Genomic DNA, 14,095 nt, shown 5'->3' with positions numbered 1-14,095 from the left:
TGTTAGCATTCCTGACTGCTTTCTCTCATACATGTTTGCTGTGCTCACTGAAGCTGAGCTCATCGGGGTCTCTCCTTGAGAGCACAAGAATCTAAGATATTGGGAAGGCCTACCTTCAAAGTTCGGAACAACAGAACCCAAGGGGGACAGTTTACACTACCATGTACTGCTGAGTTTAAGAACCCTCAAAACAATCAGGTTTGCAAAAAAGAAAAAAGCACAGTCTTTATAGGAAAATACAGTGTTGGCTCCCACTCTGCCATCTTGCACAGAAGATGATCTTCCAGCAGACAGACACATTAGGAGTCCACAGACGTAATACCAAGGGTCCTGTCTGAGAACTAGGCTCTGCTGCTCTCAGATGACACCCCATACTTCTTCAAAGGCTGTGGTAAGTTTGGCACAGGTAAGGGCAGCAGAAAGTGGATAGTTGCTGATGGACACCATCTTCTCTGTGTACTCCACACTGACCTGAGAGAGAAGGAGCTGGTCAGGCAATGCTTCCCTGTAGCGGGTTCAGACCTCATGGGTGAGCTACTGTCTCAACAGCAGCATATTTCAATCTCAAACTTCTACAAAAACTGGAGATTCTAGCTCTGTCTGTTAGAGACACGGCAGAAACGTCAGAGAAGCCAGACTGTACCTTGCCGTGGGCAAAGGCCCCCACCACGAAAACAACTGGGTCACTGCTGGGCACCAGCTCTCGCACATCACTGACGTCTGCGATGGAGAAGGAAGTGCCAATTTTCATACAGCCAACTGGGAAGTGGTCAGACACTGGATTCTTAATTACCTAAGAAGAAAAAGCAAAGTCAGCACCAGAACCAGCCCCCAGAACACCCAACAGGTTTGTTTCCCCAGCTCACCTTCAAAAGCTTCTGAGGGCCATCAGCTGCTCGGACACTGAGTTTGTGTAAAAGCTGAACTAGGAAGGGGAAAAGCGAGAGTTCAGAAGTGGGATGAAATCACATTCTCCCAGTGACCTGCGCAGAACATCTCCTCCCCAGAAACTAGGCTGTGTGTCCTTTACATCTGCACTGTATCCTCTAAGATGTTCCGAACAGACACTGTCAGGCTTGTCAACTTTATCCCTCACACAGAAACCTAAGAGAACAGGAGTCAAATCTCCATGCATGTGGAAATACCGGGGCTGTTCTGGCAGTAGCTCCCCGCTGCTGACGGACTGAGTTTGTGACCCCTTTCCTCTTTTCACTTTGCCAAGTTCACTCAGAACTTAAGTCCTAAGGCTTCTCACCCATGAGGCCACAAAAGCGATCGAAGGTTCTAGGAATTCGCGTTTGGGGGTTCACTTCAATCAGCACGTTCTTCTGTGTATGGATATAAACCTGGAGCAAGCCAGCTCGATTCAGGGGGCTGTCCATCAGCATCAGTAAGCTCTGAGAAAGGGAGACAGCAGGGCACTGTGAAGCCTGGAAAACAGCAATATTGCTGCCTTCTGTAGACAGCTCAGAGGCCATTAGTTCTACCCCACAGTTACCTGGTGGGCGATGTCTGGTCTGACTTCCCCTGGGTCCCGTCCATTCTTCAACAACATGGACTTGTGCTTGTCACAGTTGAGTAGCTCATAAGTTTTCCCCACCTGCAGAACAGAGAACATGAGAGCAACGGGAATTCTATTATCTCGCCCAGTAGTTCAAGGTGTGGTCCCTGAACGATCAGCATTACAACAAATTCAAGCCCACTCTAGACCTAAGACAAAACACTAAGTAGGGCCAGAAAGCTTCTCAGGGCATTCGCATGTGGCTACGTTTAGCTTTATCTGTAAGAGACAGACACAGAGCCAACTATCTTAACAGTCAAAAAGGAGGGGTATAAAGACACACCACATTGACTTTTTAAGGCCTGTGGCTATCAGGCAAAGTCACGGAAGTTCTAGAATCAGGAGTTCATGAAAAAGACTCATCATAAGAACAGTATGTATATGTATGCGCTGAGAACATGCCAGCCTGGGCTACAGCAAGACCCTGCCTCAAACAAACTCAATAAGCAAATCATGGAGAGAAAGGGGTACTGTAGCTCAGTGGCAGAGGGCTCAGCACAGCCCTGATTTCATTCCCAGCACTACGAAATAAAATCATGGAAATAAGTTGGAATAAAATGGGAAGGCGCTGGAGAACTAGGATTATATATAAAATTGCCCTGTAACCCAAGAACCCTCTCAAGCAAAGAGCCAAAAGTTCTAGTGTCAGAAGTATGTGACACCTGAGAAGTGCCCTGCATGTCCATGCATGCCATAAAAGGGGCAAGTGAGGGCTGCTCAGGGCTGGACTCTGTCAATTTCAGTTTAAAATCTCAAGGGACATGAGGATGGTCCGTAAGACCAAGTGTAGACCTGGCTGGAGAGCTCAGCAGACAAGGGTACTGGGTGAAAGGAGGGAACCAACAAGCTGTCCTTTGACTTCCACACACACTCGAGTACACACACACCACCTGCAAAAAGAAGTCTGTAAACATGGCCATCAGCAGGTAAAGGACCTGTTGCCAAGCCTGACCTGAGATCATTCCCCAGAACCCACACGGTAGAAAACCTACCCCTTACCCCCTCAGGTTGTCAGTGAACACACTGGCTGGGGGAATTTTTTTGAAACAACCAAAAAACATAGTTATGTATAAACACAGGCTCTGCAAGGTCGTGTATCACTAGAACTTTTCATGTCTAAAGATAAAAGTGACAATACATTTCTAAATATTTGGGAGAGTGAAGTTTTGAAATTAATAATCAAATAGTAGGAGAGATGACTTGGTAGTTGAGACATCACTCTTGCAGAGGACCCGGATTTGATTTCCTAGCACCTATGTCATGTGAGCTATAACTCCATCTCCAGGGCATCTGACCACTCTGGCCTTCAAGGGCACCCAAACACATGTGGTACACACACATATGTAGTTACAAATAAATAGTTTTATTTTTGTACACCACATACATGCAGTGCCAGTGGAAGCTAAAAGAGGACACTGGATCCCCTGGAACTGGAGTTAATATGTAAGCCACCATATAGGTGCTGGGAATTGAACCTCGTCTTTTGGAAGAGCAACCACTGCTCTTAACTGCTGAGCCGTTCATTTCTCCAGCCCCACATAAGTTAGAGCAGGGACTGAGAAAGAGCACCTGTGTCGCTTGGTCTTGCAGAGGACCTGGTTCAGTTCCCAGTGCCCACCCACAATCACCTGCTCTTGCTCCAGATCTTTGACTGATTGACCAGCTAAGGTGCCTAAAAACGTAGTACACATAAACTCATGCAGGCATACACATAAATAGAAACAATTCTTAAATGGAATGTCAGAATAGGGCCGGGTGGTGGTGGTGTACACCTTTAATCTCAGCACTTGGAGGCAGAGGCAGTCAGATCTCAGTGAGTTCCAGGACAACCAGGGCTACACAGAGAAAATGTCTCAAAAAACCAAAAAAATAAAAAAAGGCAGAACAAATGATCAAGAACTTGTTATTAGGATACCCTTAATCATAGAAGAAAATGAACCTTTTGTATGATCCAGTTTCAGTCCATTAGTATGATAAAACTGATTCTGATTCGAGATTTACTTAGTTTTACGTGTATGAATGTTTGGCCTGCATGTCTGGTGCCTCCAGAGGTCAAAGGAAGGCATCAGATCCCTTGGAACTGGAGTTACAGATGTTTGTGAGCCGCCAAATGAGTGCTGGAACTGAACCTGGATCCTCTGCAAGAAGGATCTGCTTAACCAACTGAGCCATCTCTTCAGGCCCGGATTCTCTTTTAAAGAGCAACAATAGATGTTTCTTAAAGATACAAGGGAAATTTTGAAATGTTATAGTCTGCTCTCAGAGAAACACAGTAAACAATCACATGACTCCACAAGCTGTAATGAACAAAAATGGCTCCTTGATAACAGGAAGTAAAAGGAGGTACCATTCCACTGTCACCTCTCTCAACTCCTACATCAACCGTGTGTACACAGGAGAAGGACAGAGGTTGGTGTCTGGAGTCTTCCCCCATCACTCTTCTGAGAGAGTTCCTTACTGAACCTGAGCGCACCAATTCAGCTGAGCTGGCAGGCCATCAAGCTCTAGGGATTCATCTGTTTCTCCAATGCTGGGATTACAAATTGAGATGGACCGTTTTTCTTTTCTTTCTTTTTTGTGGCTTTTCAAGACAGGGTTTCTCTGTAGCTTTGGAACCTGTCCTGGAACTAGCTCTTGTAGACCAGGCTGGCCTTGAACTCACAGAGATTCGCCTGCCTCTGCCTCCCAAATGCGTGCGCCACCAACCGCCCAGCAAGAAGGACCTTTTTCTTTCTTTAAAATTTATTTATTTTTATATGTATTAGTATTTTGCCTGCATGTATGCCTGAGTGAGGGTGGCTGATTCCCTAAAACCAAAGTTACAGATAATTGTAAGCTGCCACTTGGGTACTGGGAATTGAACCCAGGTCTCTGACCACTTGAGCCATCTCTCCAGCCCCTCTTTTTCTTTTTTCCTTTTTCTTTTTTTTGAAACAGGGTCTCTCTATGTAGCCTGGGCTGGCCTGGATCTGCCTCCCCATCTGTCTCAGAGAGCTAGAATTAAAGGCATACAAGAGCATGCCCAGCATGGACTGGGCATTTTCCATAGCTGCTGGGGTTAGAACTCAAGTCCCCATGTTTGCATGGCAGTCCACTAACTAAGCCATCTCCCAGCCTGTGATACAGCAGTTCCTTGGTCTAACCACTATGAAGAGGAAGCAGCAGCAACACCAGTTAGATGTGGGAGCTCACACCTGTAATCACTGCCTCCAGGAGGCCACCAAGTGCTAGGCCAGCGTGAGGTAGAGGGTGAGGGCCTGTCTCAAAAAGTAAAACAGGCCGGGTAGTGGTGGCGCACACCTTTAATCCCAGCATTCAGGACGCAGAAACAAGCAGATCTCTGTAAGTTCGAGGCCAGTCTGGTCTACTGAGCAAGTTCAGTTCCAGGACATCCTCCAAAAGCTACAGAGAAACCCTGTCTTGAAAAACAAAACAAAGTAGAACAGCAACAGATACTCAATAATTAGCTGAATATGGTGTCCCATACCTACAATTCCAGCACTCGGGAGGCTAAGGCAAAAGCAGAAGGATGGCAAGTTCTAGACCAGTCGGTTATATGGTAAGACCATATATCTATCTCAAAACAATAACGAAGTAAGTAGTAGTGATACAAAAGCCACTATAAAAAGAGTTTGCAGTTACCAACACTCAATGTCCTTAAAGTAGAAGAGAACTTAATGCTTTCAAAGAACTTAAAGTGGGGCTGGAGAGATGGCTCAACAGTTAGGAACACTGTCAAAATTAACATTAATAGGCAGTCAGGTGTGGTAGTGCACGCCTTTAATCCCAGCACTGAGACGGCAGAGACAGGCAGATGTCTGAGTTCCAGGTCACTCAGAGTCACACAATGAGACCCTGTCTATAATAATAATAGGGGCTGGAGAGATGACTCAGAGTAGAGAACCCGAGTTCAAGCCTCAGTACCCAATGGCAGCTCACAACTGCCTGTACTCCAGTTCCAGGGGATCTGGCATCCTCGCACAGACGTTCGTGCAGGCAAAACCCCAACGCACATAAAAATAAATAGGTGGTGTACCACCTTAATCCCAGCACTTGGGAGGCAGAGTTAAGTGGATCTCTGTGAGTTCAAGGCCAGCCTGGTCTACAAAGAGTTCCAGGGCAGCCAAGACTGTTACACAAACTCTGTCTTGAAAAACAAACAAACAGGTTTTGTAACTGCAAGTTTTAATAAAGCACAAACGAAGAGAAGATGGACAAGACTAACTTCAGTTATTAGGAAACACCACAGCTTTACAAAGTGAGGACACACTTTCCTTACCATCACTAAGGACCAAAATTAGAATCCAGGTCAGGTCAGGAATGGTAAAAATCACCTACAAGCAATCATTACTAGTATTCTGGAGGCTGAGAATGGAGAGTTCCAGGCCAACCTTGGCTGCATGTCAAAACCAACCAATGTGTGTTTGTGTGTGTATAAACTTCTTGCCCTACACACTAAAGTTTAGCTCTGAATGGTGAGACACAAAAGATGGAATGAAGGGGCTGAAGATGGAGGTGGGTGGTGTTAGGAGTGAGTCTTGCAGAGGACCCAACTTGGGTTCCCAGCACCAAGAGGTGGCTCACAATCGAATGCAGGCTTGCACACATAGATAGGTAAAAGTAAAATCAATCTTTAAAGGGGGTGGGGGTGGGTGTGCATGTGCACGCGCAAACACTGCACAAGGTTTTAAGACAAGGCACTGCTCCTTTGACTACACTCAGAGAAATGAATGATAGATAAAAAAAAAAAGGCGAAGGCTTATTAAATAATTGATCCAGACATGTTTCAAGATAGGCAGAAATGTAGAACAAGCTGATAGTAGAAAGTCTTTTTTACCAAAGTAAAATACTAAATCCTTAGCAATAAAAGGCTGGAAAGTCATTGGCCTTTGGGATTTGAGACCTTAATAGGTAACGCCTCCCTCACTTTCCACTTTATATCACAGACTCCCTGATAAGTCAGCTAAAAGCAAGGTGAAAGCGCGAATGCGTCAAGAAGAGCAAAATAAAAGATTGCCAGCCCAGAATTCCAGCAGCCTGCAAAACTAGGTCATCCTTCAAACTTCACTGCTCAGTTTTTTCCATCCATTCTGTGTCCCTGGTCCCCACAGAACCTAACCAACTTACTACTCCACACTCTGTTCCAAACTACCTTGACTGTCTCCAGACTGGCCCCTTCCAGCACCACAATGAGTCTACGGCCTCCGCTCTTGCTTCCTGCCCCAAACCGAGGTCTCTTAGGCGGCGCATTGTCCCAGTCCTGCTCCTGCGCTGCAAAACGCCGTTCACGAGGCTGGAAACCACCACTGGGCGCAGCCATCTTGTAAGCAGACCGGAAATTGCGCTAACTTCCTTAAACTAGAACCTCGCGTCAGTCCTCACTGCAAACTTCCTCCCAGCTGCCATTTTGAAAGAGGGCGCTTGGAAATGGCGATAGCAATAGTCCGGAACTACCGAAACCTCTCGAAAAGGACACGCCTCCGAAGGAGGCGGGACTTCCGGATGCGCTATTACTGTGCGCGAGGTTCGGGTTCGCCTAAGCAAAGGGGCGGGGTCAGGGGGAAGCGCACTTCCGGTGCCCTTTCTCCTGCGAGCACCACGGCCCCCAATCCTCGTGTGCAGGGCGAGGTCTGAAAACTGGAGTGGGGTAGAGGCTGGCGGGCACCCCCTCCTGACCTCTGGTGCCGCCGCCTTCGGGAGGACCAGACATGGCTCAGAACTTAAAGGATTTAGCGGGACGCCTGCCCGCCGGGCCTCGGGGCATGGGCACGGCGCTGAAGCTGCTGCTGGGGGCCGGGGCCGTGGCCTACGGCGTGCGCGAATCCGTGTTCACCGGTGAGTAACCTCCTTCCGCTGGCTGCACCTCTTGGTCCTCTGCCCCACTGACCTGCCTCCCCAAGCTGTCGGCGCCTACCCATTCCCGCATCCCCGTCCCTTCTGCGCCGACCAGTACTTTCGTCAGCGCCTTCTGATTCCCACCCCTCTCCCCACAGTGGAAGGTGGTCATAGAGCCATCTTCTTTAACCGGATCGGCGGTGTGCAACAGGACACAATCCTGGCCGAGGGACTTCACTTTAGGTAATGGCGGGCAAAGCAAACAGGCCCTGACCCTTCACCCTTGACAGCTGTAGCCGGCTGTAGCCAGATTTAACTGTAGATTTCGGAGCTGCTTTTTCCCTTCCTCACCCCCCCCCCAGCTCCTAGGACAGTGGGTGCTCCGAAACTCCAGCAATGCATAAAGGGCTGTTCTCCAAAGGGAAAAGAGAATCTCCTTGTCTGTGGTCATGGGGAGGAGCAGGCCCAAAGACGAGTGGAGGGGAAAAACTGATCAAAATAAATAAAACTATAGTTTCCCAATTCCTGTCCCTGACCTCTCCTCTCCAGGATCCCCTGGTTCCAGTACCCCATCATCTATGACATTCGGGCCAGACCCCGAAAAATCTCCTCCCCTACAGGTTCCAAAGGTAAGTGTGGGCAATCGGGAGCTGCATGGCAGGTGGGGACACAAACAAACTGAGCCTGGCAAAGCCACCAGAAATGGTAGTGTTTCTGAGGTCTTGGTTTCTGTATCTTCCAAAGAGCGTGCCTCGTGGCTTAAAACAGTCGTTCCAACACGCGGTATGCTGGCATGTTTTTGTGGGGTCAGCCACAGGTATGAACAGGTCACCCAAAGAAAGTTCTTTATTTCCAACCATTATCACCTTCCAGAATAGAACTCTGGCCCTCGATAAATTTAATAAGAGGCCTGAATCTCAGTAGTTTGAAGGAAATGCCTAACATTCCAACCGCTGAAGATAGGACCACCTGCCAGCGCACATTCACCAGGACACCTCTAGACAAACGTCAGCCAATCAGGGGTCCTGAACCTCAGAAGCCCCTCATCCCCACTTTTACTACTATAAAAACCCAATTCTAATTGAGCTCGGGGTTCTCCGGCTATTCCAATATGTTGGATATGCGGAGAGACCGAGTTTGCAAACTTGATTAAAATAAAGACTCTTTGCTTTTACATATGGGACTCGGTGTCCTTGTTGGCTTTAGGGGACTTCGCGGATTTGGGCAGAACAGTTTGACATACTTTCTGCCTAACGTAAATTGAATCCTAGAATTGCCTTTCTTTATGGCCGTCCTTGCTCCCAGATGCAAGTCTTTTAAGGCCTTTTCTGTTGACTGGTTGAGTACATCCGCAGTGTATCTTGGCTCTGGAGAAACTCTCCACTCTTCACTAGCTGCTTCCTTGTAGACCATACTTAGGAGCCCTGCCTTTGCAAGATCCCCAGGCCTCTGCCTCATTCATGTGTACACTCAGGAGCAAGTTGCCCACAGCACTGTACTTTGTGCTGTTTTTGATGTGTGTCGTGCATTCATTTGCTAATAGGCCTTGGGAATAGAAAATTGACAGCTCTGGTTCTCAAGTCATTGGAGTCTAGGGGGAGACCCACAGTTGTGTCCACACTGGAGGTTGCACCCAGTACAGTAGCAAAAGCCTGGGGGTCCACTGATGAGGAACTTGGCCTTAACCAGTCACTGCTGGCCTCGCCCTTAGACCTGCAGATGGTGAACATTTCCCTGCGTGTGCTGTCTCGACCCAATGCCCAGGAGCTCCCCAGCATGTACCAGCGCCTAGGGCTAGACTATGAGGAGCGAGTGCTGCCGTCCATTGTCAACGAGGTGCTCAAAAGTGTGGTGGCCAAGTTCAATGCCTCGCAGCTGATTACCCAGCGGGCTCAGGTCTGATTCCTAGTGCTGTCTGCATGGCCCTGGGTACTAAAAGGGCATTTTATAGAAGTAGAAGGATGTGGGGGTGGAGCTGTAGTTCAGCTGTTGAGTGCTTGCCTAGCATACATACACAAGCCCTGGGTTTAATCCTAAGCATTATTTAAACCAGGTGTGGCACATGCCTATGACCCCAGCACTCTGGAGGTAGCAGCAAGATCATAGATGTTTAGGGTTATCTTTGGCTGCATAGCCAATTTGATGTGGGAAAGCTGTGCTGATTGTCACTCTGGGAAATAAAGCAAAACAACTCTAGAACCCAATACCAGGTGTTGAGAAGGAAGCATAGGAGGAAACAATGGTTATAATAGTCTTACCCACATCTAAAGAAATTCTTTCCTTGTTTGGCAGGAAGCTAAGCCGATATATAGTGCATGGAAGAAAGGGAAGATTAGGGGTCAGTGTGACATGGGGCAGTCATGCCACCTTTCTGGTCCTCTTCTGTCACATGAACACATTGAATCAGATTTTTTTCTAATGAATGTGTGAGGACTTAAGAAGGGGAGCTCTGGTATTCGGGTGGTTATAGCAATACCACCTTCCTTCCAGTTCTGATCCCCTCAAGCCACCCCTCCCTTCCCTGCTCTACTCTTGCCCCAGGTGTCCCTGTTGATCCGAAGAGAGCTCACAGAGCGCGCCAAGGACTTCAGTCTCATTCTGGACGATGTAGCTATCACCGAGCTGAGCTTTAGCCGAGAGTACACAGCTGCTGTAGAAGCCAAACAAGTAGGTAAGCCACCTGAGGAGTAGATCGATGGGCTCCTGGAGGTGGGGGAAGGGGACTGCGTGTGGTTGGAGTCTTGCCACCCCACGGCCATAACCTCATTCATTCACTTGCCACCACAGCCCAGCAAGAAGCCCAACGGGCCCAGTTTTTGGTGGAAAAAGCAAAGCAGGAACAGCGACAGAAGATCGTGCAGGCTGAGGGGGAGGCTGAGGCTGCCAAGATGATATCCTTGTGTTGCAGAGAGCTTGGCCTGGCCCCTGGGCCGCCCCGCTTCCCATCCTCCCTCGTGGGCTGGCTGATGAGACCAAGGCGAATGCGACTGCCTGCTGACCCTTGGCTTGGGGGCACGGGGGTGGGGTGGATGTGATGAGATCTGAAATCTTGGTGGGAGTACCTGAGACCTGACTTCCCGCTTTTAGACAGATCACTAGCATTGCTGGCCTTGCCTTCATGTCTGCTGCCACCACAGTTCTTGGCAGCAGCCTGCAGGGAGGCCCACAGAGGGTGGCCAAAGTGTGAATGGCTTATGTGAGCGCAACCTTGAATCTGACAGCCCAAAGGTCAGGGCGGGTGGGGGGCGCACATTGTGGCGGGTGTAACCTGGCCTAGATGAACCCTTAACCCTGCCTGCTTACCTTGGAGAAGCACTGAGCAAGAATCCCGGCTATATCAAGCTCCGAAAGATCCGGGCCGCCCAGAACATCTCTAAGACGGTGAGAGGAAGGCCCCACTCTCCCAAGACTGCCCGCTGAGAGGGAAAGTATCCAGTTACACACAATCACACGATGGGATTAGAGCTTGAACAACTTCCTTGGCGCCTTCCCCAAGAGTGACTCCCCAGACTTTGTGTTTGTGGGGTGTGTTAAGGAAGTGTGACACTGAGGCTTCTCACTGCTGTGTCATTGTACCAGACAGAGCAGGAGCCTCTTGTTGGCTACTGGGTGGGCCACTGAATCGCAGGGAGGCTTGAGGCCTCTAACACAGGATCCATTCCCTGTCCTGTAGATCGCCACGTCCCAGAACCGCATCTATCTCACGGCCGACAACCTCGTGCTGAATCTACAGGACGAAAGCTTTACCCGGTAAGAGATGCCGCTGTGCACAGAGCAGAGTCCTTGGGTTCTGGAATCTGTTCATCATGGGGCCCTTGACAGTTTCCCTGAACACCAAGGTCAGAAAAGTCAGCGTCTGGCTGGTTAGCAGTTCCTATGTTACATTCTCTAGGACTGACTTTACAAAACAAAATGGGATTTCTTGTGTAAAAGGCACTTTATTTATAAATACTTCAGTGAAAAGTGGTGACCGACAGGGTTCCAAATTCTAGCTGGAGAACCTGAACACTGCTTCATTGGCAGTGAAAGTATCAGGGCTGCAGAAGCCGAAAGAGCAGTCATGGGGGGGGGGGCTGGTATAAGGGTCAAGGGCAGCCGGGGCCTGAAGCTAACAATCCTGTCTATCTCTTCTTTCTGTTTCCTGCTGACTCCATGATGTGCTGGCTGCAGGGGAAGGTAAGGAACTGCATCCCTGCTGGGACATGGGGGCCACCTGCTCCCAGACCTGCCTCTGTGCTCCCCTCCCCACAGTCAGCCCTTCCTTTGGGAAGGGGATAGTTTGGTGTGGTTTGCATCTCACATTTATGGCGCCCATAACATCAGGAACATTTTCCCTTTGTTCTACAGCGACAGCCTCATTAAGGCTAAGAAATGAGCTGTGGGCTGGAGAACTCCACCACCGAGGAGTGGATGCATTTCTCGCTGGTTTTGAGGAGCCAGCTAGGGAGGTCAAGCACGCCCCACCCTGCAAGCATCATGTGACAGAGTCCTCTGTACTTGGCCCTCTTGGATTAAGGAAGACTGAAGACCAGCTGTTGCTGAGGGCTTTCCTCCTCCCTGTGTTGGCCTGGGGGAGGGGAGAAGCAGTGTGATTTCTCGGAGATTCCCTACACTGTTGTCCCACCCCCATGGGGGAGATAACCACCATCCCAGAAATTCTCAATAAAACTTTTATTACTTAAACTGAAGCCAGGGTTTTGCCTCTGAGTGGGTTAGAGAGGGTGCACTCTGGGTCTCTGCCAGCAGGTGGCACAAGCAGTCTGGCAATACTAGTGATCTGGCCTTACAGCGGGTCCTCAGAGCCTGCTGGCTCCAAAACAGGCGCTAAGCTGGGTGTGAACAGCAGACCTCAGTCAAAGGCCCAACTACACCCCTTCACCGCACCCGCCGTGTCTACCAAATGAACCTGCTGATTGAACAACATCTTTTGTGAGCTGGGGCAGCTGTGGCTTTGCTGAGCCAAACTGAAAATTTGATGACCCCAACGGGAGCTGCTTCCTTGGTTACCAGCTTCTGTGTAGCTATGGGGAGATCATGTGTGTTCCTCCAAAGCCCAGTGGACCATGCACACTGTTAGCACTGCTAGTCCCCAGATACGATGAGCTGTTTGCATGGAGGGTTATCCCTACGGAGGTGGGCTGCCCGACCCCACCACCCTGGAGCCTAACTGAACAAGAACCTATTTTTCCACAGATTGCCTCATTCTGAAGACACTACATCCAAGTACTGGAAAGTTAAAGCCATTGCTCATTACCTGCCCTCACTAGAACCTTTGCCATCTTTTTCCTTCTGGGTAGATAAATAATGTGAAACTATCAAATGCAATAGGAGAAAAGGTGAACCTCAGACAGGGCTGGAGGGTGCGGTAGCTTCAGCTCCCTGAGTTCTCTCAGGCCGAAACCAATATTCCTTGTTTCTCACAGACACTCAACGTTCCCAGGGTGGAAAGACGGTGGAAAAGCCTAGGGACCAAGTGTGTCTCCAAATCTTGCTGCTGTTCTGGAGGCAGCCATTTTGTCTCTTTCCCATTGTTACCCTTTGCCAAGTGAGTCACATATACACACCCCATTCAGAAGGTTAAAGGTCAGAGGTTGTTGGTCTTGTGGCCTCCATGGTCTTCAAGGCCTCAGGAAGGTCACTGTTGAGGGAACTGACCCGGGGGCCATCTTTACCAGACAGTGTTAGGAGCTTCGTACTTCAACCATCCAACACTGCACTGGAAGATGGACCCAGAGCCGGCCAACGTAAAACCAGACGACAACTGATCAGGTGCTAGAGCGAAGCCGCCGAGAGCTGGCTGGCTGGCTGGGGGCTCTTGAGTCCGTGCTCAATCCCAAGGCCAAAGTCGGCGTCAGGTAGGTTCTCAGTCTACCAGATGACAAATCACACTGGGTTGGAGGAGGGGCCGGGGCCATTGTGTTCCTCCGGTGGGCGAGCAGCCAACCCGAGAACCATTTCTGCAGCACGCTTAACTCAGGAGAAGGGGCTTTCAGGGTATGTGGGGCAGAGGAAGGAGTTTGCTATCAGGTAGGGACCAGGGGCCTGAAGCAATGGACGACGCTGACACGGGGACAGGGGCCTCCATCATTACCCGGCAGTATTAGAGACTCCCAACCAGCACCCAAACACTGCTGGGTAAGACGAGGGCCCCTACCCAACCAGTCCACCTCCAAGATCAGTCCTGGCTAAGCCCAAGCACTCTGTGGAGAAGCCGCAGATCTCTGGCTCCCATCCCCCACCTCCGCGTCATTTGGGACACTTCCGGGTGAGCCTTGCTACTCAACACCAAGCGCACCGTGAGTTGCCCATCCCTGAGGCCAAAATCAGCTTAAGCAGCCCTGCCGCCCCCCCCCGTACCCCTCTGCTGTCCACCTGAGAGCCAGCCCCCTACCACTCCACAGTCCGTCCCAGCCCCCAACACACACCAGTTCACTGGGCTCTACAGCTCCTAGCGCAGCTCCAGGACCCCGTGAGCGGTGGCCTTTACCTGGCACCAGACCCGCCTGACCCCCAGAGTGGTGCAGAAGAAAGGAAGGGGTATCAAGGCCCGGATTCAACCGCCTAGAGCCAGCCTAGCCGCCACTCTTCCTCTTCCTTCTTCACCTGCCGGGCACCACTGGCGCCTCACCTGGGCCCCGCCCGCCTGCTGCCCTGCGCACAGGTGTGTCCTCCTGCCATAGGCTGCCCCCCTCTCCGCCT

General features: G+C 50.0%; 2 protein-coding genes and 1 non-coding gene across 3 annotated transcripts; 2 read left to right on the top strand and 1 right to left on the bottom strand.

The window, feature by feature from the left end:
- Positions 1-21: 21 nt before the first annotated feature.
- On the bottom strand, positions 22-6,969 carry Emg1 (EMG1 N1-specific pseudouridine methyltransferase). The gene is made up of 6 exons (XM_057761821.1): positions 6,714-6,969; positions 1,499-1,600; positions 1,256-1,397; positions 867-925; positions 644-793; positions 22-471 (listed from the first exon to the last, which is right to left on the bottom strand). Exons 1-6 carry the CDS (start codon positions 6,879-6,881, stop codon positions 358-360), a joined length of 735 nt encoding a protein of 244 aa, XP_057617804.1. The 5' UTR covers positions 6,882-6,969; the 3' UTR covers positions 22-357.
- A 144-nt stretch (positions 6,970-7,113) lies between these two features.
- Phb2 (prohibitin 2) lies at positions 7,114-11,591 on the top strand. Its single transcript, XM_057761807.1, has 9 exons — positions 7,114-7,396; positions 7,555-7,639; positions 7,946-8,025; positions 9,108-9,292; positions 9,938-10,067; positions 10,184-10,287; positions 10,700-10,777; positions 11,070-11,146; positions 11,567-11,591. The coding sequence occupies exons 1-9, from the start codon at positions 7,270-7,272 to the stop codon at positions 11,574-11,576; spliced, it is 876 nt and encodes a 291-aa protein (XP_057617790.1). The 5' UTR covers positions 7,114-7,269; the 3' UTR covers positions 11,577-11,591.
- LOC130889893 (small nucleolar RNA U89) lies at positions 10,356-10,616 on the top strand. Its single transcript, XR_009058658.1, has one exon. It is a non-coding gene; the product is annotated as a small nucleolar RNA U89 (small nucleolar RNA).
- Positions 11,592-14,095: the final 2,504 nt, after the last annotated feature.

This window comes from Chionomys nivalis, chromosome 1 (genome assembly GCF_950005125.1).
Source record: "Chionomys nivalis chromosome 1, mChiNiv1.1, whole genome shotgun sequence".
Classification (NCBI taxonomy): domain Eukaryota; kingdom Metazoa; phylum Chordata; class Mammalia; order Rodentia; family Cricetidae; genus Chionomys; species Chionomys nivalis.
The sequence above is the reverse complement of the archived record's forward strand: the minus strand, read 5'-3'. Positions and strand labels throughout refer to the sequence as shown.